Source organism: Alosa pseudoharengus, unplaced genomic scaffold (genome assembly GCF_046254945.1).
Source record: "Alosa pseudoharengus isolate Yale_2024_CS ecotype anadromous, Long Island Sound unplaced genomic scaffold, YU_APseudo_1.1 YU_APseudo_1.1_scf_5, whole genome shotgun sequence".
NCBI classification, from domain to species: Eukaryota; Metazoa; Chordata; class Actinopteri; order Clupeiformes; family Clupeidae; genus Alosa; species Alosa pseudoharengus.
The window spans coordinates 35336474-35363654 of NW_027468837.1; the positions used below are offsets into that span (position 1 = coordinate 35336474).

The window sequence follows — 27181 nt, forward strand, 5'->3', positions numbered from 1 at the left end:
TCTCACTCCAGTTCAACTTTCACAAAGTTGAAAATGCCCCGAGCAGGAGTTCAAGTGAAACCAAAACACGCCTTGTGCAACTAAATAATCAGAGATACCGGCCTTATTGGTCACTGCTCGTGGAGCTTTTGATGGACACACTCACACTAGGCGTGTTATCAGAAGGTGCTGACCTTCGCCTCTTGGTGGATTTGTGAATCCTCACTGTACAGTATCTCCCTTAAAGGGAAAGAGCCGCCGGTAAATAGTAGTTTTCCTCATCCCAAATAACTCACTATAATCCTTGGAATTAATAAACTACATACCGAACACCTTTTAGATAAGGTAACCCAGTAGAACAAGCTAATGCAATTTATATGTAATTTTACAGCACAAATATTTCCTAAATAGGTAACCAATTTAAGACATCATTGATATCATCATATCATTGGACATCTTTGTTGGCACTTCTGTGAATTTATTTAGAATGGGTTTTTTATTACATATTTTCATATATATTTATTAAAAAAACGTTTGACAAATATTTGTATCAAACATACAGTATTTCAATTAATATATATGTTTTGGTGTCAGCTATTTCCATAAACATTATAAGGTAAGCATTATGACTTGAAATCACTGTATGTAATACCAAGTGTATCTCACTGGATGTTTGCAGTGTTTACCAACACAGCAACTGCGCAAAAAAGTCTACTAAGACTGAATGGTCCCTCCCTCTCTCTCTCTCTCTCTCTCTGTCACACACACACACACACACACACACACACTCTCTCTCTCTCTCTCTCTCTCTCTCTCTCTCACACACACACACACACACACACACACACACACACACACACACACACACACACACACACACTCAAAACCCTCCCTTCCATCCAAGTTAGTTTAACTCTTCTCTAGTGGCCATTCATGCTCAAACATGTGAAAGGGGTGGATTAATTTAATTCCCCTTACTGGGGTCTATTCATGCAGAAAAAACAATACCGCAGTGCAGGCTGAAATATGGGCCTCTATTCATGTACACATTCCCAGGCATTCCCTGTGTGTGTGTGTGTGTGTGTGTGTGTCTGTGTATGAATGTATGTGTGTGTGTGTGTGTAGACATGTGCATGTGAATGTACATGTGTGTGTATGGGTGCGTACTTTAAGCCACTGACTAGGCTCAAAATATCATTACACTTCCTAATAATGATACTGTGGAGAAAGTCCTTGCAGAAAAAACTAAATATTTCTATCTTTGTAAGTGTGAAATGAAAGGGTTTGTCTGAAGAGACCCTCTCCATAGTGGTAGCCGTAGCCTACTGGTTAGGGCTTCGGACCTGTAATCGGAGGGTTGCCAGTTCGAACCCCGACCAATAGGAATAGAACAAGCTAATGCAATTTATATGTAATTTTACAGCACAAATGAAGTGCCCTTCTATCTAGCCTAGAAATCTAGATGCACAATTAGGCTAGTCTAGCAACTCTAGCTCTCCGTTGGCTTGTGAGCTCGAAAAATTAAACTTCTATCAGGCCAATCAAATCGTGTATAGAGTCGTTAGGCGGGCTTAACATAATGATTGATGGCAGTGTTGCAACGGTTTGGCTTGAATTCCCTGCTACTTGAAAACAAAGAAGATGGATGTTGCTGTTGGCCAACAGTGTGACATGAGTTAAGCTTGTTTTAAGATGGCAAAAGTTTGAACTAGCCAACTAGCTCCGCTGGTGGGAAAACGCATGTGACTCAGCGCTGTCCTTTGCGTGCAGAGGGAATTTGAAAGACAACCGATTATCCCGCCCCTCGGACTGAGCACTGCGAACGGTGAGTGCCCAGACCCTACATTTAAATGTGGGTCTGGCTCGTCAGGCTACTTGAGCAAAGCACCTAACCCCTCACTGCTCCCTGAGCGCCGCTGTAGCAGGCAGCTCACTGCGTTGGGATAAGTGTGTGCTTCACCTCACTGTATGTTTCACTAATTCACAGATTGGGATAAATGCAGAGACCAAATTTCCCTCATGGAATCAAAAGAGTATATATACTTATACTTATAAAATATTGACTTAGAATATCACAAACAGGCTATTTTTCCTCTTTCTCCCACACACTCAATCACTCACTCAGTATTAGTTTACCAGTGCCTGCCTCGCCATCTGATCGTAATCAGTGTTGAGCTCTAAAGAAGGTGTGTTTATTATAAGGTGACTCTCGCAAGCCCTGGACCCAGCTGTCTCAAACACCTCACCTGGTGCCAGAGATCGAGGCTGTAATGTCAGAGCTGCTATTATAACACCTGGTGGAGGTGTAACACTGAGAACTACTGTCCACCAAAAGTCTCAAATTAAAGAGATGATGCAAAGACACAATCAGCTATCGGCCCCAAATGGGAAATGGTGTGGATTTTGGCCGTTTGTCCACCCACTTACATGAATGCTGCTTTAAGTTTAGAGAGAGAATACATAGGTCCACTATAGATGACACAATTTCAGATTTCAGCCATTTTGTCTGTGGGAAAAACAAAAGCTGATTACCACAGTTGAAAAAGTGGCATCTTGTGATAGTATTTTAGATTTAGCTATATTTAGTTTTAGCTTTAGTTTGTGCTCTAAGTTCTTTCTCACTAGTAAAATCTCAGTGTTTAAGTTCCAGATTTGCCTGCTCTGTAAATGGTAACCTTGTATATGAGGTTAACATCCCAAACAAGGAAACACTGTTCTAAAGGCCAACCGCTCTACATGTCACCCCACCAAAGAATCTAGCATCCTGCCCCCTTTCAAAAGGATTAACTGCACATGCATATACATTTCCAGATCTTCTTACTACTTCTACTTTTACTGACACGTGGGGCCCTCTCACACCAGGCACACAGAAAGAAATCTAGCCCATTGAGTACATGATGTGAGGTCACCACGACCACCAATAACGCACTAAACTACTGATAGACATTCATTCATTCATTCATTCAGACATTAATTAAACAGGGTTCCTGATTGATCCCTCATGCATCAAGTACTGACCAATATCTATCTAACATCCATAATTTCTAAGATATGTTTATAATTCATACATCCAAAAATGTACATCTACTGTATATATATATATATATATATATATATATATATATATGTATATATATAATCTACAAAGACATTGTGATGTCTTGTGATGTAAATGGTTCAGATACAGACAGACACAGAAAAGAGAAAAACATGATGTGATGCAGAACATCACAGAGTGATTCTTCTCCAGCCACTATGTGGGGTTAGAGATAATTACTAACACTGAAATTTTGCCTTTCCCCAGACTGATAGAAATACCACCTATATGAAATATTTTCCACGGTTACATTGCGCTCCTCTTTGACTGACTTTGAACATGTCAAATGTATAGCAGTAAGTATGGTAGGCCTATATAAACTCCAAGCTTGTTTTAGATCAGGAAGAGTCCAGGCTTTACAGTAAAAGCTCACATTGGATTTGAGATGAGGACTGAGCTGAGTAGAGGAGGCTTTGATTCTGCAGAGTGGTTTGTGTAGTTGGTTGTTGATCTATAGGGTGTGAATGCTGGATGTCAAAGGAAGTGACACACCTCCATTATAAAGTGATGATAAATGTTTTCAGTTGTAGTGATCTCACAGGTCACTGAGGTCAACAGCTGCTAGGTACTACCAACTAACAGTTACTACCATAATCTAACAAATACTATACCAACCGTTTTTGTGGGCATAACAGACAAATGATGCCACTGTCATTGTTGAAACTACGTGTTATCAAATAAATACTGTATTAATGGGGCTTACAGAACTTGAGTTGTTTGGATCACAGTCATGTGTGTAAATTAATAAGGCCTACAACCAGTTACATTAAATATTTGGCTATGTGATACTTTCAGTCTTTCAGTCTTCAGTCTAAATATAAAGAGTAAAGGGTACCTTTTACGGGTGACACTTTTACGGATAAATATGATTGTTGATTTCGCAACAAAGGTGTTTTTATTGGTAGCTCAACATATTTCCACCCTAATCCGTGGACGGGGTTAGTGATGTCAGAAATCCTTGCATAAATCCTGTGCCGAGGCCCCGCGCACCCTGGAGAGAGACCGAGCGCCTGACTGAGCGACATCCACACAGGGAGACCCAGCTTGGCCGTCTGCAGCTTCGCACACAAACACACAGCCAGCCCCAGAACCCACCATCAGTCAACCTAACAGCCAGCCACCATGATTATCCTAATGGACATGCAGATGATGATGCTGGATGTGGTTTACTTCATCTTGCGCGGGTGCTTACGGATCGTCATGAGGCCGCGCACCAAGGACATCAGTGGGGAGCTGGTGCTCATCACTGGAGCCGGGGGTGGCCTGGGGCGCCTCTTCGCCCTGCAGTTCGTCCGTGAAGGGGCCGAGGTCGTGCTGTGGGACGTGAACGCCGAGACCAACGAGGCGACGGCCAAGCTGGTGCGTGAGGCTGGTGGCAAGGCCCACACATACACGGTGGACGTGACCGACCGAGATACAGTGTACAAGGTGGCCGATCTTGTCAGGAAGGACCTGGGCAGGGATGTCACATTTCTGATTAACAATGCTGGCGTGGTGGCAGGGCACCGTCTTTTGGACTGCCCAGATGACATGGTGGAGAGGACACTGAAGGTCAACTGCCATGCCCACTTCTGGGTGAGTGTTCCTACTGTCAGAACTGATCACTCATTTAATATTCTCTGACTATCTGCATTCATATAGCGCTTTGCTACTCCTCCAATCACTCAAAGTGCTTTACAGTACAATTGAATGCCTCACATTTACCCATTCAAACACACAGTGATAAACCGATGGCAGAGGCTGCCAGAGAGTGCCGACCTGCTCATTAGGGGCAGTTTGGGGTTCAGTGTCTAGCTCAAGGACATTTCAGCAAGGTCAGGAGCGGGGGTCGAACCGCCAAGCTGCTCCTCTACCTCCTGAGCCACTGAGCCCCTACTGCTATGCTGATGATCAGCTCTCATTGATTGGTTGATTAGATGAGCAGAACAGGGGTGCACATGGAGGGGCAATGGATGTAAAAATAAAGACTCACCCCCACACATCCCCAGTCATGGGTCACAGTAACATTAAAGGAGTTTAATGATGCTTCTGAGTCACACACATGCAGGACAGGACAGGGCAGAGCAGCTCCAATTTTATGTCCAGCGGTAGGCAGTCTATAAAACAATAAAAGTTGTTAGATAGATAGATAGATAGATAGATAGATAGATAGATAGATAGATAGATAGATAGATAGATAGATAGATACTTTATTGATCCCCAAGGGGAAATTCAAGGTCTCAGTAGCATACAGACATCACACACAACATTCACTAACATCAGAAAAAGTAATTAAAAGTATATAATATAAAAAAAACACAACTAAGCAATAAGGACTGTAGAAGATAAAGAATATACTAAAATACAAATTATACTAAATAACACTAAATCTAAATCAGGTCTAAAACAGTATCCACATAGTGGATGATTAAGCATGAGGCGCTTGCAATGACTGAGGCAGGGACTGAGCCTGTGATTCTCTGTGCATAGTAAGGTAAGGTGCTCTGTGAGAGTAAGTGTCAAGGTGATGGTGCAAATGTTATTTTGTTATGATGCTGTTTATCTGTGCTGAAACAGCCAATCAAATTTCACCCCTCTTATCAATGTTCCAGAGCCTCATGTAGATTGGCTTGTGTCATTTATGTCACAAAAGCAGCAGCATGCTGTCTTTTGGTGATCTCTCGATGACTTTCTGTGGGATCATAAACATTTTAACAGCAACTCCCATGTGTTCCTCTACATGTACAGCATTAATTAACATATGCTTAAATAATCTATGAGTAGCTTGACCTGGCTATAGCATTAGCCACTTCATCCACTTGATGCCTTTTTGGCTCTCCAAAAATACCAGTCAGTGCTGCAATGTAGGAGGATCATCACGTCACGTCATAAATTACAGCTGCCAACTCTCACACATTGAGAGGAGAGTGAGATTTAATCATTTGATTGGCGCACTCACAAACCAATCGAATGTGTGAGAGTTGGCAGTTGTGCAACCACTAGCTCATAAGATTATGTCCTCTAAGCATGAGTGGAAGACTATGAAGGAAAGGGTGTAGTTTATTATTAGCTTCGAACCACATTGCAACACATGACACACTGTGGCTAAAAACACATAGCTTCACATGGCCTGATCTCTTTAAGCATGTTTACATTCGCCTATGTAGAAACCGTACAATTCACACAGGTGATCCTCTCACTAGTTAGACCCATTAAGAGGCCTACAGAGCATAAGGGCTTTACATAGTTCTACACTTTTACTTTGTTGTAATCACGTTAATGATCCATATAATCAGACGCGGACATCCCGGGTTCAAAGGTAAAAGTCCTGCCAAATATTTGATCCAACCATTTAGTAAACCAGCTCATCCTAATTAGCAGCCAGGTAGATAAGATAATTAGTGATATCACCTGTGTTAAGTGCACAGGTAGAAATAATATATGGCAGGACTTGAACCGGAATGTCTGCCTCTGCATATAATACCCCTTTTCTGAGTTGAATGTGCAAACTAATGCACTGTTTAACTTTAACAGGTACCACTTCCTTATTTATGTAAAAATCATTGGTTACACTTTACTTGACAGTATTGACATAAGAGTGAGTAACATGACACTGTCATGAATGTGTCATAAACAAGTCATAAACGTTTATGACATAACACTTGTGTTATTAAGTGACATTCGTTTTTTGTCATAACAAGTTAGGGTTAGGAGGATTAGTGTTAGGGTTAGGTGTTAGGATTAGAGCCATGACAGTTTCAGATGTTTATGACAGAGTCATGTCACTCTTATGTCAAGTAAAGCGTTTCTTTGTCTTTTTGTAAAGGGATATGACCTCTAATTCTGTGACACTACTCACTCTCAGAGCTGCTTTTCCTAACGTGTCCCCTGTCTGATCTGTCCATGGCAGACAGTGAAAGCGTTCCTGCCACAGATGAAGGCTAATAACCATGGCCACATTGTCACTGTGGCCAGTGTCCTGGGTCTGTTTGCTACTGCCTGTGTGGAGGTAAGACCATGTTAAGTTCAGTACAGACAAGCTCACTGCCATCTGTGTAAAGTTAAGTTCAGTATAGAAAAGCTCACTGCCGTCTGTGTCAAGTAAAGGTCTGAAAAGACAAGCTCACTGCCCTCTGTGTCAACTTGGTCAAGAAGTGTCTGCTAAATGTAATGTAATAACTTAAGTTCAGTACAGACAAGCTCATTGCCATCTGTGTCAAGTTAAATTCAGTACAGACAAGCTCACTGCCATCTGTGTCAAGTTAAGGTCAGTACAGACAAGCTCACTGCCATCTGTGTCAAGTTAAGGTCAGTACAGACAAGCTCACTGCCATCTGTGTCAAGTTAAGGTCAGTACAGACAAGCTCACTGCCATCTGTGTCTAGTTAAGGTCAGTACAGACAAGCTCACTGCCATCTGTGTCAAGTTAAGGTCAGTACAGAGAAACTAACTGCCATCTGTATTACATTCAGTACAGTACAAACAACCTCACTGTAATCTGTTTGTCAAATTAAGTCCAGTACAGTCCATCTCACTGCAATCTGTGATAACACCAGACAGGAGTAAAATACAAACTTGTGACATAGATGCTATAATGGTAGAGGCAGGGGAAGACATTTAAATTCAAGAATGGGTGTTATCAAATTGCTGTCTGATAGCGGATCTACAGAGGGTCTTACCTTTCTTTCTAATCCCTGTCGTTACTTGTGATTGATGATGTTGTGTGAATGTGCAGGATTACTGTGCCAGTAAGTTTGCAGCTGTCGGCTTCCATGAGTCTTTGACCCACGAGCTCCTAACAGAGGAAGAGTGTGACGGCATAAAGACCACACTGGTCTGTCCCTACCTGATAGACAATGACATGTTTGAAGGCTGCAAGATAAGGTAGGCCATGCTCTCTTCTATGGTCCTGAGGGAGCAGTGGGGGATCAGAGCTTGCCACAACATCCACATCTTCATAGCAAATCTGGCAAGGCTACAGGGTACTGAACTCTCTTCTGCCCCCTGCAGGGAGGAAGCAGAATTGGTTCTGTCGGCTCAGGATCCTGTTTACGTAGTCCAGCAGGCGATGAATGCAATTCTTATTGACCAACCACTTGTTTGCATTCCAAGACTGACTTACATCCCCTACATAGCTAAGGCGTGAGTACTACCAGACACACACACACACACCTTTAGATTCAGGCTGACCGTGTAAGCCTACACAGTGACTGAGTGATTAAGTATGCTCTCCAGTCCCTCCAATATGTCCTCCTTCTCCAGCTAAGTTTCCTTCCCTCTCTTCCCTGCAGGCTGCTTCCCTGGGATGCAAACGTGGCAACCTATCGCTTTGTGGGGTCTGACAAGAGCATGTATCCCTTCATTGAGAAAAAGAACAAGACAGCCAATGGAGCAATCAAGGCTGCATAGACACCACACAGAAGCTGCAAACTTGTCATCTCTACACACAATTCTGGAAGTCTTTTTGGAAGTCCTGTTGGTCTAATCACAGAGCAGATGGGAAGAGCTATATGAGAGTGCCTGATTTGGTTATGATGTATTTATTATTGAGTTATGTCTGTTTAGACAAATGGGATGCAGTCAAGCACACCTTCCTAATTGGAACTCCAGAATTTAATTTTGTACGTAAAAAGCCCTGAAACCAGTTGACCATTAATGGCCATTGAACCACTGAACTTGAATGTGCCAAATCGATAATGAGCTATGAATGTTAAATTGTTGGATACAATCCATCTCCGAGTCCTGCTATGTATTCAGGTTTAGGTAGGAACTTTAAGTTGAGACAATCACCAACCACTGACTTGTCTCATTGAAGTGTTTAGCTACGAACCTGAGTAGTATAGCTACACACAGGAGGCTGAGGTGAAAGATGGTATCTGTCTCCCCATGACTTGCCATTGACACAAAAGGTTTTTCAATATTTTGTAATTGGCTAATCCTCTCCCTTGGTATTAAAAACAAAACCATATTTCTATAAAATAAACACAACACAGATGTTAATATAATTGCTGTGAGTCTATATTAAAGTGTCAAACAGTGCACTGCCCTGCACACACACACACACACACACACAGCTCATCTGCATAACTATGTGTCTTTATATACCCAGTGATCGCTATGGACATACGGACAAAAAAAGTATATATATATATATCTGGTGCGCACCAGAAACCTTTGCATGCACACCAAAAACTCGAGGCCTCTAAGAAGATATGGGCAGAAATAAACATGGTGCGCACCAGATACTTTCATGTGAATATCATTTTTTACTACATATCGTACAAACTATCATCACAAAGCTCAGAGGCGCAGACGTTGACTTTGTGCCACAGTGACACCTTTTTAATGAGTGAGGCATCCAGGAGGACTCTCTTACATTGAGGGTAATGGGAGGTGGGCCACTTGACTGATGACCACTGCACGCACACACACACATACACACACCCACACGAGACACACACCCACAAACAACCAACCATACTTACTAACAAACATATCCCCAAACACACACACACGCACGCACGTAAAACAAAAAGGGGGACATCACAGGACGTCACCACACACACACACACACACACACACACACACACACACGCTACACTGAAATAGGATTGCAACAGTATGAGATTTTTGCAGTATCACCGTCTCGGAAAATGTCACGGTTTCACAGTATTTGTCTATAGTGTGTCTGTATGTCAGAGATTACCAAATGGACATACAGATTTAGACAGGAAGGCTGGGATGTAGAAAATTATTTGAATAGTGTATTTTATGATGAACGTTGAAACGTTCACACCTTTATTTTGTTAGGGATTAAAATCATTAACGGGATAAATGCTTTGATCTGCACAGCAGGATGGTATTCTCAAAGACCGGCAAACTTGCTTGTTCTCTCCTTTGCCAGCCACTGCATTCATTCCGTTTTTTACAATACCATTAACAGACAAATACACATGGTATGGTAACTGATTTTCAGATCACGGTATACCACAATGTCAGTATACTGCTGCAACCCTACACTGAAATTCACAATATCCCATCCTACCCCCACATCAATGTGTGGGGTAGACGTGTGAAAGAGAGAGAAAGAGAGGGACTTCGAGATGGATTAAAAAAAAAAAAGTTTAGAAAGATGGACAGAAACAAGTGTTGAGAGATGGAGAAAGAAAATAGAACAGAGGAGAGAAAGAATGGACAGAGTGAGAGAGAGAAAGAAAGACAGATTGTGATAGAGTAACAGCTAAAGAAAAATGAAGACCCTTTCGACCTACAGTACATGGCAATGAGTATTATTAACATTGTTTTATTCTCAAGCACTGGAGAAAACCCACAGTGTAGGCAAGCTTCATCATGTCATACAATGGTGCCTCCATAGAATTATACATCAAAGGGATGATGCACAGAGCAACGCTAAAGCAATATTACCAGGCAGTGTTGGTAAGTGATGTTTGAGAACTTTCCCATTGATTCTCTGGAAAACTGTAATCTTCAGTGATCCGTGATCATTTGTCCCAAACACTATGAAAAGGTCATATGACTGCCCAGCAACATCGCTCAGAAGCGTTGACCAATGCATCAACACCTTAACTCTATAGACCTCTGAAATTTCAGCCTTCACAAAACTGATACATAATCTCTGAATCTCCTGTAGTGAAAGAATAAAGTAATAAACACAAATGAATGCACAACTAAATAATCTCTATACTCAAGAAACCACATTCTAGCATTTTGATTCCATTTAAACAGAAAACGGTTCACCATTCTTGGCATAATGAAGCTTGGCCAAGCTGGACTTTTCTCGCTTGGTATTTCTTTTCCCTGTCCTTTTTTTACAAATAAATAGAACCATTACACTTCGTCATGACAGGGACACAGTCTCCATGTAGACACCTCTGGAGTGCCTCGAGCTCAAGATGCTAGGGAGACTCCTTATAAGAGCCTCTCTAGCTCTCGTGCTGATTGGCACATGGCCAGTGCGTGGGTTTGCTCCAGTGCTCGAGGTGTGTGTGTGTGTGTGGGGGGGGGGGGGGGGGGGGGGGTGGACATGTCTACACCGTGCCGTCCAGAGTCTGGACCATGGGGCTGGAGTTGGTCGCCTTGATCAGCGGGGCCGTCTCCTGGTCCTGTTTGGCACACCTGTGGGAGGTGATGGCGGAACGACAGCCGTCTGTTAGTACACATCCCCACACAGCAATGTACCTTAGATGGGGACATTTTTTTTTTTTAGTAGTAGTTCATTTTGGGGGTTTTAGCCTTTCATTCACACAGGGAGTTTGGTCGACAGGAAATGTGGTATGGATGCTGCCATTTAGGCCACAGCTCCCCCACAAGACAAATACATTTTCAGCACAGAAGCGCTACATGAGCGGAGAGACTGACCCCGTGATTGGTCCATTTCCTGTTCGCTCAGCTGGCTGCTGGCCTGAGAGCAGCTTGAGGATGTTCAGGGCAGCCTAGGAAGGTGGAGAGAGGCACAGTCACCAGGGCTTCAAGCAGGGAAGTTATCAGAGATGTTTGAAAGTGTTACATCTATATTTACTTATCTATTCTTAAATCCTAAACGGCCTGGCCCACACCTGAATTCAGGCATGATGCCAGAGAACTGCAGTTCTTCAAAAAAGCAGCGCAAAAAACACCACTTCCGCTGATGTCAAGACTATTTGATATGAGGACTAACAGTCATCACTGCCCGTGTTAATAGACATCAGGGACACCATTATAAAACTTCTCGTGAGTGAACTGTGTCTGCTAGTACTGACCATATCGTGACAGGACTCCACGTCTTTGCCGATGCCGTGGCTGATGAGAGGGGTGTGGGAGGAGCAGTTGATGAGGGACACATACTCATTCTTGTTGTTCTTAGGGAAGTCCTTGTATTCTACCTGTAAAGGCAGACACGCGGCATCACTGTCAGACTGCATTCAAATGTGTGAGTGTCTATGACATCTGTGAAGAGGTTAACTTTAAAGGTTAATGTGCATGTGTGTGCGTTTGGATGCATGTGGCCCTACTCAGAAGCCTGATATAGAAGTCAGGTATGACAGCTCCTCAGAGAGCTTTGTACTGAGTAAAAGCCTATAGATGAATTTTAGCTTAAAACATTCAAATTAACTAGAAATAGCAACAGAATATGAAGAACTTAGCATGCATGCCAGCTAACCCGGGCCTCATTTTTGGGCTACCGCCTTCCTTCATACAGTGAAGAGTGACAGGAAGCAAGGGGAGAGAGAGATGGGGTGGGATCAGGAAGTGACCGCGGGTTGGATTTGAACCCTGGTTGGTTCCCCCTTTTTGAATGTCTTCAACTTTAAAAAAACTCCACATAGCTCCTTTAAAGTGTGTGTGTGTGTGTGTGTGTGTGTGTGTGTGTGTGTGTGTGTGTGTGTGTGGGGGGGGGGGGGGGGGGTCGTTGTGTGAGGACCTACCTGCAGGCCCTGTACAGAGGACAGGTAGGCCAGCTGTTCGGAAGGCCGTGTGAGTGGACCGTGGGGGATCAGCGCCAGGCTGTTGCTGCCCTTCAGCACGCTCTCCGCGGTGAGGGAGGTGCCCGCGTACAGCAGCTCCTTGGCGATCAGGGCCGTCAGCGAGGCCTTGGCGGGGTTGGCCACCACCTGGCGCCCGTACTCCTGCATGTGAGGCCCCTGACTGGCACCCACCGCCTGGGCCAACTCGGGCACCATGGGTAGGATGCCCGCTGGCAGCTGAGGGTGGTTGAGGAAGGGCAGCCGGTAGTCTTCCTCCTTTGGAACTGTGAGCAACACCAAGATATTTAGAGAGATTTATTTGTCATATCACGGTCATGACAGTACATTACTAGCAGTGAAATGTAACTTCACAAGCAGCAAACTATTCAATTATTTTGCATCCTGTCACCTCTCAAAAATAACACAACGGAGCAACAAACACTGCAAGTGTCCTAATAAATTTGGCTTGCTCATGCCATGTGATGAGCTACATGTGTTTGACTTTCATTTTCTCTTTCAGCAAGTCCACGGGGCTAACTGGACCACACTCACCTAAGCCTGCCTCATCCGCTGAGCCGGGCTCAAAGAAGGTCACTTTGCGGCCATCTCCCGGCTTCTTCAGGGGAGGCTTGAACAAGACAAGACTCATAGTCAAATCAGACATACTTCCGCGCACGCACACACACACACACACACACACACGCGCACACACACACACACACACACACACACACACGCACACACACACACACCCGTATCCAGTAACGTTTCCATTTGTACACCACAAAGCCAGGGAATTATTTGTCTTCCTTCAGATTCAAGTATTGTAGACTTGTTATAACCTCTCTGTACACTTTCAAAACTTACAATACTTCAGTTTTTCTGTATGGACTCCCACCACAATACCAAAGAAGTGTAATTATATTTTGAGCATCATCAATGGTATAAAATAGCGTTTGTTTTTTGACGTGCTAGCTGCCCCTTTAGCCTTCACTTTACAGTAAGCCCATTCAGTGTTAATGCAAGAAAACAGTCTTGCTCCGCCAATTAACGTAATTGTGCTCTCAATCAAAAGTTTAAACTTGTTAACTACCTTAAATAGACCCTAGATTGTTTTTACTCAGGAGTTACACTTAAAATATTCACAAGTACAACATGTATTTCCAAAGGCTTATTCAAAATTCGGTAACACTTTACTTGACAGTATCGACAAATGAGTGACATGACACTGTTATGACACATGAATTTTAACCCTAACCTCTAACCCTAATCCTAACCCTAACTTGTTATGACAAAAACCGAATGACACTTAATGACAGAAGCGTTATGTCATAAATGTTTATGACTTGTTTATGACACGTTCATGACAGTGTCATGTCACTCTTATGTCCATACTGTCAAGTAAAGTGTAACCCAAAATTCCATCCAGTGGGTATGTGTTTGCATGGACCTGAGGTGTGCTACCTTTTCTTCGGTTTTTAGGGCAGGTTTTGGAGGCTGTGGTTGAGGCACTTTGAACCCCAGGAGCTCCAGCATCTTTTCAGCAGCGTTGCGCTTGGCCACTTTCTTACTGGGCCCCATCCCCTCCGCACACTGCCCACCGACAGTCACCTGATCGAGCAAGAGAGGGAGAGAGAGTCAATAAAATCACCCTTGATACACAACTGATTACATATTACATTACATGACATTTGGCTGACGCATTTTTAGCCAAAGTGACTGACAACATGGTAAACAGTTTGCTTTTTAAAGCAATTCTCTCAACAACTCTAGGACAATTAAAAAAGGTAGAGTACAATAAGAATAAGTGCATCAGTGAGTGCTGTTTTTAAACAGCCAAGTGTCAGTGGTGTCAGGTGGTAAGCCTAGGATCAGCAAGACTAGTTTTAAGTCGTGCTATGAGAGGAGATGTTCTCAGCTCTTCAAAGAACATTTCTAAAGCTTTATAATTAAGCTATTTTATATTTATACTTAAACCTTCATACAAAGAGCTTAGTGTTTAACAATAGTACAGCAAATGCTTGGGATTGTTTAAGATAAAATAAACAGAATAGAGAGATTAGTAAGTCACAATGAGGATGTAAAGAGAAGGCGTAAGTTTAAATGAATGTGGAAGTGCGTCCCCAGTGGCTCCCACCTTCATGATGAACTCTCGGCGTCGGGGTAAGCCCCTCTCAGTGACCAGCAGGTACTCGGGCTCCTTCTCCTTCTTGGCCTGCTGGATCTGAGCCAGGCGGCTGATGGGGTTCATGCCCTGCCCGTACTCAGGGCTGGTCTGCAGCTGGAGAACACAACGTAACACAAGACACACACACAAGCCCTTTACTCACTACATGTGCTACATAAGCCCTAGTAAATACAATCTCACAGATGCGCACAGCCGCACACACAAGAATGAGCGCTCACACCACTACCCCCTAATGCTATGCCTCTTTATTTGATAACAATAAATTAAGAAATGTTTCCAATTCTGGGAAATGTTTAGTTTCTTTTTATTTCGGCCGCGGTTCAATGATACCGTTTAATTGTGCCAGAAATTATCCGCGGACCAGCAATCTCCTCGTCGAGGAGGCCCTAACCCTGCAGATCATAGACAGAGAACGCATTGGCCTACTGTATGCTTTGGGTAAAGAACACTTTGCATGTCCAGTGTACACGGAGAATGATAGTGTCTTGGAGCGGCCGCACCCCCCGCAACTGCACTTCCAATGTCACTGATTCCGAAAGATACGCCCGACACTTCTGCTTTTTATCTGGTGGTGGTGGAGTTGACCGGACACCTGAGGCTTCAGACGTTACCAATTTATCATCATCCATCGCGTCTGGCCTCTGAAAATTTTTTTAAGGCTAGTCTGCGCTTCCTATTTGAAATGCAGCATAGGCTATGCGTGTTGTTTAATAGCTTACTTTTCAAACCGTAGAGCCTGTCATTGACCGGAGAGATTTCATTTTGTCGGACATTTCATTTTTTTTTCAGCCAATGTCCGGTAATTACCGGACAACGGAAACCCTGACACACACACACACACACACACACACACACACACACACACACACACACACACACACACACACACCACAAACCACACACCACACAGTCTTTGAAAGGACAGTGGACAGGAAATGAGTGGGAGAAAGAAATGGGCAGAGGGTTATGGAAATGACCTAAGGTCGGCATCGAACCCAGGTCCCTGAGCATATACATGGTACACCAATAAAAATGAAAAGAAATGAAAAGACCAATCATTCCCTTCTGACCTTGACGATGGACTTGGCTTTCTTCTTGATGCGGGGCGGCGTCTTCTCGGTGCTGGGCAGCTGGGGCAGGCGCCGGAGCTCGTCCAACACAGCTGTGGCGGCCAGCTTCTTGGCGATCTTCTTGCTCTTGCCCTCACCCTCCCCGAAGAACTCGCCTACCGACACACGCACCACGAAGCTCTTCATGTGCGGAGGGCCCACTTCCTTCAGTACCTGAGCCAATCACAAACAAGGTGAAGAACGGCCAATAGACATCAGGGACTCGACTGTCTAGAAGCAAAGCACTTGCTCTATTCCACCAAGAGTTAGTTGGTCATTCATTCATTCATTCATTCATTCATTCATTCATTCATTTAATCAGAAGCCCACTCACTGATCCATTTCACCTACACCTCTGGAGGGCATACCTCAAAGCTCACTTGCATACTCCGCTTGAGGGCGATTTCAAACACCTGGCTTATCTCCGATTTATTGAGGTTTTCTTCCAAAGATTCCTCATCATTCTGGGGACAGAGAGAACATGATCACTTGATGGATGTATATAAACACACAAAGCATTTGACTCTAACATGGGCATACATTGGGAGTTAAAACAAGAAATGGAGCAGGTTTCTCTCAATCGTTTTGCAATTTTGAGAGTGCTGGATGACTCAGTAACAGAAAAACAAGAAAACAAAACATTGCATATAATAACTATTTCTTTGTTTTTCTGTTAAGTAGGGAGGTGCCATAACACTTACATAGCGAGCCACCACCTTTGAAAACTTGAGGACTCTAAAATCTACAAAATGCTTCAATTGATTTGTGTAGTGAGCCTAGTGTAGATCTGAGACAGGACAAGCTTGTTTACTCTCCAAAAAGCAACATCAGTGACTGTATGTGCTTCTGCTAAGAGGATATCTGAATGACTGCACATGACCAGCTTTTATATCAGTGCAGAAACACAGGAATGGATTTACATCCATTTAAATCCACACATTACGTGTAGATTAACATAATGCTGCGGACTCAACAGTGGTAAGCAGTATGCTATGGAATGTGAGAAGTGTTGAGCCTAAAGCCAGAAGTGTGTTCAAATTCATCAAGCAGACGCAAACATTTGTGGCCATTTCTACACAAAAACACGCAAAAACAAAAACTCTGCCAGGAATGTTCACCAATGTTTGTCAAATGTGAACACATTTCAAGCTTTATGCTCAACATACCACTAATTTCACTTCACTGGCCACTAATTTCACTGACTGGCTCATAACTCATTTTCAGGCTCTATAATAATGCTTTTTTTTTAAAACTATGCTAAAAATATTGTCACAATCGAGGTCGTCAAACTGACCTCAGGTAGTTGCTGCAGCAGTGGCTCCTTGTGCAGGCTCTTCAGGGCCTTAGCAGCAGCGTCGTGCTTGGCGGCCTGCCGCGTGCGGCCCTTGCCGTAGAACTGCTGCCCCCCGATGTTAAGCTCCATGTGGTACACCACAGGCCCCACTGGGGGAAAGGGGTAGTAGTACCTCAAAGAATGCAAAGCAAAGACACACATTAGGCAAACACTGGCACACACAAGCGACTGATAAAATACTGTCAAGGAATGTTATCTTTGAGACACACTAAACATCCAACATAACTACGGTGGCTACAGAGGGACAATGATCTGGTGTAAACAGAAAAATGAGAATATTTGAGGATGGGACATAAGGAGAGGTGAGAGTTGAAAGGTCAAAGGTTATATGGACAGGGTCATAGATGTGAAGAGAGGGAAGACAGAGAAGTATGGTTAAGTCCCATTACTGTTGCATGGAGCGAGCGTAGGGACCCGGGGGCCTGATGCTGTAGTTGAAGCTGGGTCGCATGGCGGGGTAGGGGTCTATAGGCTTGTAGGTGGGCTTCTTACCCAGCTTCATACACAGTGCGTTCAGTTCCACCGTGTGTGTGAGGCTGTCTGCTGACAGACAGAACATAAATCGGAAATCACTACCACTTTAGGAGTATAAAAGGGCTACAAGACCATACATACCAGGTATAAATAGTGAACAGCGGGATTAATGTGATTAGGTATACTTTTAAAACGAATGTGTTGAAATACAACTTGCGTTGTTTTTATCTCTGTGTCCAGATAAGGAAAACACAGTTTGAAGACTTTTTTAAAAAATTTATTACACAATATGTGTTGAAAATAACACAACTTGCATTGAAAACAACACAATTGTGTTGTTTTTTAACACATCTCTGTGTCCAGATAGAGACAACACATTCATTTTAAGAGTGTAGTTTTGAACCTTTTTCTGTATATTTTTCTGCATCATCAATTTTCTTACAATACTTAATACTGAATACTTCATAAAAATATATACAACAGCTTCTCGCAAGAGTCAGTCCCGGTTTCTCCTTCATCGATGTCAGTGTGAATAACAGATCTCACCTCCATGTCAGTGATAAAAACGGCATTATGCTACATGTTTAACATTTACCATGTACTGTACTTGTTCAACAGTATATGCATGTCTAACATATGCCTGAATGGGGTGCACTGCTTGCAAAGAGCAGCATCCCCTCCCACCCCAGACAGGGCAGGCACACACCTGAGTTCTTGCCTGGGTGTCGGGGGGATCTGAGGGTGGGCTTGGGCAGGGTGGACTGGCTCAGGGCACAGGAGGCGGCCAGGTGCTGGGCCTTCTTTATACTGGTCCCCTCTGCGTCCCAGTGCTGGTCTCCCAGTGTCAAGCGCACCGCGAATATCTGCAGAGAGAGAGAGAGAGAGAGAGAGAGAGAAAGAAAGAGGGAGAGAAAGAGAGAGAGAGAGGGAGAAAGAAAGAAAAGGGAGTGAGAGAGAGAGTTACGTGAGTGAGAGAGAGAAAATACGTTGCACCTTGCCATGACATGAGGGACAGTGAGTCGGACACCTTGCCATAATGCCCGACCTAATGTCTGTACTTAATCCAATGTGTTATAATGTGCTGTGTGTGTGTGTGTGTGTGTGTGATCACATGCCTACGTGTGTGTGTGTGTGTGCGTGTGTGTGTGTGTGTGTGTGAAAGAGAGAGAGAAAGTGAGGGCATACACACAATTTTTCATGTTACATGTTACTGTTTCCTGTAATGCTGTCAATGTTCTAATTGTTATGCTGTTTTAATTGTGCTTTGGCAACACTGTACTTACAGTCATGCTAATAAAGCAACCTTGAATTGAATTTAATTGAATTGAGAGAGAGAGAGAGAGAGAGAGAGAGAGAGAGAGAGGAAATTGAGAATGGGAGATGAAAGGCAACTTAGGCAAGGCAAGTTTATTTATAGAGTACATTAGATACAAAGAGGCATTTTGATGCATTTTATATAAATTAGCTCAAAAGAGCTAAAAAAAATCCAAATCCTCAAATTCCTACTCAGATTTATACAGCAAGAAATATGAAAACATCACAATGTATACTGTTGTGTGAGAGGTTGTCCTTTAACTTTCACCTGGGAGTTTCAAAAACAAGGCTGCGTGACTTTAACTTGTTTAAAATATGTGGGAGTGGGTGCTTGCTTTTTCTGCTTAAGTGGACGAGTCGGATGTCTGCACATGTGAGTATGATGTCTGAGAAAGAGGGGAGATTGAGTGATTGATGTGCAGCAGAGAGTAGATGGTGTGTGTGTGTGTGCTTGGACATGCTGGCCTACCTTACTCTGCTGTGGTTCTTGAACACTTTGTGTGTGTGAGTAGGGGCGTAGCACAAGATCCTGGGCCCCTGCATAGGCAGTCCTGATGGCCCCCCATGTTATGAAATTTAATTAGGAAATTAAAATATCCAGGTAAAATAAAACATATTCCAGACTTCTCAAGGGCCCTCTCTCCCCTTGGGCCTCTATAATCAGTAGTTATTTTACCCCAATTCCGACGCCCCTGTGTATGAGTGTGTGTGTGTGTGTGTGTGTGTGTGTGTGTGTGTGGACACACTGGCCTACCTTACAGTGCGCTGGTCCTCGCTCACTTAGCAGCTTGTACTCGGGCTGGATCTTGTTGTAGCGGGCCAGCTCATTCACCAGACACATGGGGGTCTTCTCTTTAGGGTTTGCCATGTTAGAAACTGGGAAGAGAGCATAGTAACCATCATCAGAGGTGTAACTGGTATGAACTTGACTAACTGCCTCAGACTTGAAGTGAGTCATAATGATGACAGGCAGAGACAAGCTATCATGAACCCTTTGGAGGGTCCTGAAATAGCTCCTTGGACTCGGGGAGTGAATGTGTGTGTGTGTGTGTGTGTGTGTGTGTGTGTGGGAGGGGGGGGGTTGGTCCACTGAGGTCAACCTCCACACTCCTAAATTGTCGATCAAACACTGAGGTTACCCACCTGTAGGGTTGCTGTAGGGTGTGACGGAGGCAGAGGGCAAGGCAGAGCTTCGCAGCGGGTGACTGGCACTCTCCGAGGGAAGTGTTGGGGCCGCAGCACACGGAATGCTGAAGCCCGGCTGAGGTGGAGCCATTGCCATGGGGACAGAGCTGGTCAGAGGGTTGCTGGGAGACTGGAATTGAACCTGTGACATAGTGGCTGTTTGGAGAGGGGTCTAGTCTTCTGTTTGAGGAGGAGTCGAGGCAAGAGCTTAGCAGCACGGTAGCAGAAAAAGGCCACAAGGTAGTGCAAGGTTGTGTTGGACTGCAAAGTAGTGTGGCGGAAAGTAAAAGCAAGAGGGGGAAAGACTAGAATAGATTGAAGCTCTGCCTAAAGAATTGGAAGGAAAGGGGGGGAAACAAATTCAGATTATACAAAATATGGAAATTCCATTGCAGCTCCACTACTTCAACCAAAGATCGATCACCCTGCTCCTGTTAGGATAATGTAACTTAGAGCATTAGAGGGTATAAACTGCATATGCAGTTCCGTTTTTGTTCCTGCCAAAAACATGAATATTGGGGTAACGTGAGAGGCATACCCTTGACGGTCCGGTGGAATGCTGCTGTTGCTCAATCTCAGACAGTGTACATGAAACAGGACTATTATCTAAATGTCTATATTTAAGGAATTTGTTATCAAAACGTAATTCACTGTCCAGTACCAGAAAATGTAACGGGGTTCACTACCACCTACATGTAGCCCTAGCAGATGATTGTAATACTTTCCTTCACATCCCCACAATTCTCGACACCGTTTTACAGATTTAGAGAACACCAGACTGACAAAGACAACCAGTCATGGTGACGTAAGACTCGGTTGCACTTCCAACTGCTACAGATCTGATCAGCTGTCATTACAAGCCATCTTAGCTAACTTGAAAGCTAACTAGTGGCCAGCCAGATAAGCTGCATCGCAGACACGGTGTAACATTATTGTCTTGGTTGTGAGCCTCGAGGGTGATATAGCTTTCCCCCCCAGATTCTCGGGGTATTTCCGAATCCAACTGACAACTGCTTCATGCATGACATGACACTCCTATTGACTACGACTGAAATGTTCTGTAGACAACAAGGTAGGAGCTAGATGCTTAAGTTATCCTTAGCTAGTCAGCGGCAATTGCCAAGCCAGCTAGCCAGACGATTTTTCAGAACCCATCTCACGACTGAATGAATCTCACCTCGAAATGACTCTGCCCAGTTGTGTTACTCCATGGGTTACTTTTTTGAATATTTGTTTGTATCTCTCCCGTTTGGGGGTTCTGCTACTAATTTTGAATTAAATTATTGTTGAAGAGGTGGCAAGGAAAAGATAGACAGGGCAAACACTAAAGAGAATGGCCAACTCCGACCGCCCCTTCCAGGATATGACGTCACGACTGGGGGTCAACTCTTGAAAGAGTGACAGCAACATTTCTCTGAACACCTATATCCATACTGCTCCTGAGCCTCATCAAATTTAAAAATTCTAACAGTAGCATTGAGTGACGTTTCTCCACGTCTTCAAATCCCAATATTGTGTTGAATTTGTATAAATGCATGTTCTTGGTTCACATATATACCCATTTACTTCATTGAACAGACAACATTTTACAAGTTACATCTGATTATATCTGATGCAGGGAATGTGTGGCACACCCATTTACTAAGTTTCAGGTAAACAAACCATTAAAAAAGTTTCAGTGGGTCAGGCTCTCGTTAAAGAAAAACAGCAGAGGTGTACACCAGAGTTTTATTAAATATTTACACAACATGTCTAGACGTACTTGATGACACCAGCTCAGCAGAATACCGTAAGACATGGTCTCCCCAGAGGTTGATACAGGTCACTCACAACACATATATATTTTATCAGATAATTTATTCTTTACAGTAAAAATGTTGTAGAGGCTGTGCATGCACATTTCTCTTCCTCTCTGCTGGCCGAGAAACCTGCACTTTGAGAGCACATGTGACATTACTGGTTAAGGCGACCGCAGCTCAATGAATGTACACAGAGTTAAGGGAAATCGGTCGCATCAAAGACTGAGCAAAGTTAGATCCTGGCTTATTTGGGAGGCCTGTAAGCGATCTTCCTACTCTTCAGGACAGACCACCTGTGCCTCTTCATGTAGTAAACCAGTGGGATCAAGATGGCAGAGCCCATCAGCAGCTAAAACACACAGAAGAAAAAGAAGGTTGGAGGAGGGGAAAAAACAAAAAAAGAGGTTCAATGAGTGTGAATGTAGAATGAGTACAGTAGCATATTCAGCACTATGCTACTCAAGGAAAACATAATTATTTCTAATCTATGGCAGGTTACAACAGCTCTCTGGCTAACCTTCAAGCCCATGCGTTTACGCTGATCGTGCTCAGGCTCCGCTGCCCAGCGCAGGAAGGTGCACACATCTTTAGCCACCTGGCTCATAGTGGCAGGGGTTCCTATGGCAGGAGAAAACAAGACATAAAGGATTCAGAACACCACATGTCAACATTACAAAGAGAGTAATTAGATTTGTTCCACGTGATCTCTATTCTAACATGTATCTTTCTGCAGCTCTACGCATTGATACACTAACTTTAAATGTAAATTGTATATATGAACATCTTTTTACATTTACTTTAACTAGTTCTTGAATATTTTATTTTCACTCTATTATGTACAAAGTGTTTATGATGCTCCACCATATCGTTCATTGTCTCATTGTTAACCTACCCCCTTGTATACATGTCCTCTATATATATACATATACACACACACACACATAGCTGTGCCGTATTGCATATCGATTATTTTATATAAAAATGATTTTTCATACAGCAACATTGACAATATAGCTGTGTGATGATGTTTGACAATTGCTGACGACAATTTTCACATTTTCCCATATGCATGTGCACTTTAAGAGCTGTGAAAGTTCTTTTTTTATTGAATGCAACTATTAAGATGTATGACAGTATGATGTGTTACCATTGTATAACTTTGTTAACATTATTTTATTAAATCATATATATATATATATATATATATATATCATTGTGCATATGGCCATTCTTTTTTTAGCCATTTCGCCCAGCCCTACATCAACCAACTAGAAGCGCAAACCTCTGTCCAGGCCATCCTGCAACAGTAGGCAAAAGACAGCCCATAATAAAAACATAGCATCTTTGGAAGAGGTAATACAACTTGCCATTACCTGGGGCCTTATAATTTGTGTCATACTTGATTATGACACGAGCTCCAATTCAGTTACAAGTTTTCAACACATTTCAGTCTTCAAAACATTTCAATCTTCTGATGATAGACTTTATCGATTTAATTTTACTCCCATATTCCTTCAGAAAAGGTAAGATGTTTGACATCCCTAATGACAAATGGTTAACTGAAGACAAGATGTGAAGTTAGTCAATTCGTTTCTATCAGTCAACAAACTCAGAGTGAACTGACCGTCGTCATACTCCAGCACCTCATTGTAAATGGGAGGTGCCATGCCGATGGCCTGGCCAGGGAAGTAGGGGTTGTAGTATAGTCCTTCCCTGACTTCCACACCTGCGGGGGGGTCGCAGTAGCCCGTCAGCAGGGCGAACACGTAGTCCTCTCCTCCATGCCTGTGAAGGTCAGAGCACAGAATGTTTCTTGAATTTCCCCTTGGGGATCAATAAAGTATCTATCTATCTATCTATCTATCTAGAATGCATATTACACTTCTGACTGTCAGGGGAAAAACACACACACACACACACACACACACACACACACACACACACACACACAGCAAAAAGAAATGAGAGCATGTGACGTGTGTGATTGCATCCTCTGTATTATCTGCTGATCACGAGAGGATGGAAAATCATTAAATTTCATGACACACTAAAACTAATAAATTCCCTCAAAAAATAAAAATAAACCTAGACACACTTGTGCACTTGTAAAATTCAGTACAATGGTACCAAAAGCAAACAAACTAAATGACTAATAACACTGCTTGCTTTGCATGAGTTTTGTGCAACATAATATCTACCATACAAGCCTTAGCCTAATTTCCCAACTAATAGCCGCGGCTTATACATTGATTTCTTCAGCTATAAGGTTAATACACAGGGGTAGTTAATATGGTATTAATAGTTTTTTTTTCCTTTTAACTTGCATAAAACACTGTCCTGCGGCTTATACACAATGTGGCTAATACACAGGAAATTACTGTACACAATCGGCAGGCTCAATTCAGGTTATCAGCTAGGGCTGTCCTAAGCTTAATGCGCTGGAGGTGAAATGAGGTGAGCTAAATGATACCTGGCATTGACAATGTAGCTAAGGTCAGGTGGGAGGGCTCCGTTGTTGGCAGAGCGAGCAGCCTCTGGGTTGGCGTAGGGCTTTGGGAAATAGTCAGAGAGCTTTCCAGGCCGCGTGAACATCTCACCAGTATCATCAGGACCGTCTACCACCTCGATCTGCACAAGATATGGAAGGGACAGTGTAGAGCACGAGTCAAGCAAGATATCAAAATTATGAGCAACTTTTCATCAGATTGACTGAGATGAAATTCCATCTCAAAGAACGAAATACTGAACCCTACAACGCATTACCATGGTTTGTCAAAAATAATTTGTCATAATTAATAGATGTAGGATTCCAGATCTGTACAGAAAATAGATACATTATATTTCCCAAAACAATTGCAATGTGTATGGTTTGCAACCTCTCACCTCTTCAGCTAATACTTTGACTTCTGCCTCAGTATGGGAAACTCCCACCAGGTTACGGAAAGCAAGGTACTCCATACTGTGACATGCCGAACACACTTGCTTATACACTTGATACCCCCGACGAACACTGCAGAGGACACCAAAGAGGAAGATGATGATCATCATGTGTCAACCAGTAACAAAGTTCTCAAAGTGCACATGGTCATCACTGGTCACATTCATCTGATCACTACAATCTCAATGTTTCACTATGACAACATCAAGATTGAAAACCCTGGCAGGCTCACCTGGCATGATCAAGGGAGGACACAAGGCCAGCGTGGCTCCATGGGTAACTGGGTGGGTGCAGTTCCAGGTCCGAGGCTTTAACCGACTGATTGAGGGCCAAGGCCAGACCCACGCCTCCGGTTGTCAGGACCCCAAGCGTGGTCAGGGCCACCTTCCTTCCCTTGGGTAAGCTGGCAAATGACATGTGAGCCTATGGAAAGGTTTAGGTTTTAGATTAATGTTATATCAGCAGCTGTATCATGGCACAAAAGGTATAGGAACAACATAAAAAAGAACAATACAAAATTACAATTAAAATGATCAAACAAACAAAAAATACATAGAGGGAATAAATCATGAAACTATTTTATAGAAATTCCAGAACTTATACAGAGATGCACCTGACAGAATCATGGACATCCCCACTCCTTGACATTAAACTTAGTCAATAATTTCTGTGCTGAGAGTGTATTAACCACCACAGCACAATTGTGTAACACAACTAACGTTGCTGCTATGTGATGTTACTGTACAAAAGAGCAATAATTTGACCTTCTAATGTTCTAAAGACATGCTAATGTTCTAAAGCACTCGCCTTACTTCTTACGAAAGTGTGACCTCACATGATTGTGCAACACTGAAGAAGGGTAAGGGCTGCATTATTCCAAGATAACCTGCATAAACGCTATGTAAATGTACTTCGTTGCAAGACAAGCATGTAACGTTAGCGCAATCATGTAACACTAACTCAGAAATTACTGAACGCTAACATTAAGATTTGAGCAGATGGCGATTAAATCTTGACAAGGCAGATTCCAGATGTTCTAATTTGTTGTAGCATTAGTAAGATGTAACCATACACAAGGTTACAGTGGTAAAACAATGCATGCTAATTTGTTAATAGAGCCAGAGAATGTCTAATAGGAGACAGGCTTTGGTCTGTTTGCAGTTAGCCGACATTAGCTTCCTTGGGTTGTCCTTACGAAACACGAGACAGGTTACCTTCGCTAGCAAGCTAAGATCAAAACAAAATATTGGCTAGCATGCTATCAGTTCCACAAGTCAAAAGCCGACGTATTGACCTCCTAGTAGCATACACCACATGACATGTAAACTCTTCACTTAGAGCTGCTCAGAATGATAAAGATACACATTAAAATGTCTGGCACCCTCGACATTCAAACTTCCAGCGTTGACAAGGACCTAACATAACACGTATTAACTGGTTGCAGCCTAACGTTAGCATACGCTTTAGCATCTAACGTTAGTTAATTTTAACCACTAGCAACATCGGACACAAAGACGAACCACGACACTTCACATGATGAGACAAGTTAAAAAAATACAATTTCACTGAATAAATCACCTCCAGTAACGGTAGATCATTTGCAGCCGTCAAAAATAATGTTAGCTAGCTATATAATGATAGGTAACTCAACCACCGGTGTGACCTTGCATCAGCTAGCTCAACCTCAGTAGCTACTGGACTGTGATCAACGGCGGGGCGTTTAGCAACAGTGTGCTACTATAATATACAGAGATGTAATGTACAAAGTGTATTACCATTTGCCAGCATCATACCTTTTGTGTGTGACTTGATTTTGCAGCGTTTAGGAGGGTTCTCCCACACCCAGTCGTCGCGACCACTCTGAGAGCCGCCATCTTCTCCCCGGTTCTTGTCCCACTTGAAATTTCGGCCGGAGTTCGGCGCGAGTAGGCGTGTTTTGTTACCTAAAAAAATAAAAAAATTCGTTACACAAGCCCATTACACAAACATTTAATTGTTAATAAATACAACATGTATTATGTCGTGAACATGTAGGATACCAGGAAGCTTGATTTGATCATAAATAGCTAATTTTATAAGTTATTACTACGTTATTATTCAACCTAGTAGACCATACAATTGTGGAGAGCGCCATCTATGGTACTGGATGTCCTTAGAGCCAATCAGATGATTCGCTCTTGTGCTTGAATTAATTTAGAAATAAAATCACATGCACTGAAGTTTTAAATTGAGCTTTTCAATTGTCTCTTACCATATATAACTATTTGGTAGTAAGAATAGGCCTATGTATGTATATTTCCA

At 43.0% G+C, this 27181-nt stretch overlaps 3 protein-coding genes across 7 annotated transcripts; 1 reads left to right on the forward strand and 2 right to left on the reverse strand.

Annotated features, from left to right (window-relative positions):
* Positions 1–4198: 4198 nt before the first annotated feature.
* rdh20 (retinol dehydrogenase 20) lies at positions 4199–8464 on the forward strand. The gene is made up of 5 exons (XM_076268110.1): positions 4199–4655; positions 6970–7064; positions 7791–7939; positions 8066–8197; positions 8347–8464. The coding sequence occupies exons 1-5, from the start codon at positions 4199–4201 to the stop codon at positions 8462–8464; spliced, it is 951 nt and encodes a 316-aa protein (XP_076124225.1).
* Positions 8465–9370: 906 nt separating this feature from the next.
* On the reverse strand, positions 9371–21488 carry stau1 (staufen double-stranded RNA binding protein 1). 5 transcript variants are annotated; one of them, XM_076267542.1, is made up of 15 exons: positions 21321–21488; positions 20102–20470; positions 19713–19834; positions 18363–18507; positions 17560–17710; positions 17111–17282; positions 16185–16280; positions 15778–15990; positions 14657–14800; positions 13984–14130; positions 13072–13147; positions 12477–12803; positions 11815–11933; positions 11435–11508; positions 9371–11191 (listed from the first exon to the last, which is right to left on the reverse strand). In XM_076267542.1, the coding sequence occupies exons 2-15, from the start codon at positions 20292–20294 to the stop codon at positions 11104–11106; spliced, it is 2067 nt and encodes a 688-aa protein (XP_076123657.1). In that variant the 5' UTR covers positions 20295–20470; positions 21321–21488; the 3' UTR covers positions 9371–11103. The 5 variants fall into 5 exon arrangements, with proteins under 5 accessions (XP_076123657.1, XP_076123656.1, XP_076123654.1 ...); XM_076267541.1 differs by having other exon boundaries at positions 17560–17713; XM_076267539.1 differs by having other exon boundaries at positions 18351–18507.
* A 369-nt stretch (positions 21489–21857) lies between these two features.
* On the reverse strand, positions 21858–26785 carry cyc1 (cytochrome c-1). The gene is made up of 7 exons (XM_076268336.1): positions 26674–26785; positions 25113–25303; positions 24826–24952; positions 24413–24570; positions 23567–23727; positions 22460–22560; positions 21858–22291 (listed from the first exon to the last, which is right to left on the reverse strand). Exons 1-7 carry the CDS (start codon positions 26752–26754, stop codon positions 22187–22189), a joined length of 924 nt encoding a protein of 307 aa, XP_076124451.1. The 5' UTR covers positions 26755–26785; the 3' UTR covers positions 21858–22186.
* Positions 26786–27181: the final 396 nt, after the last annotated feature.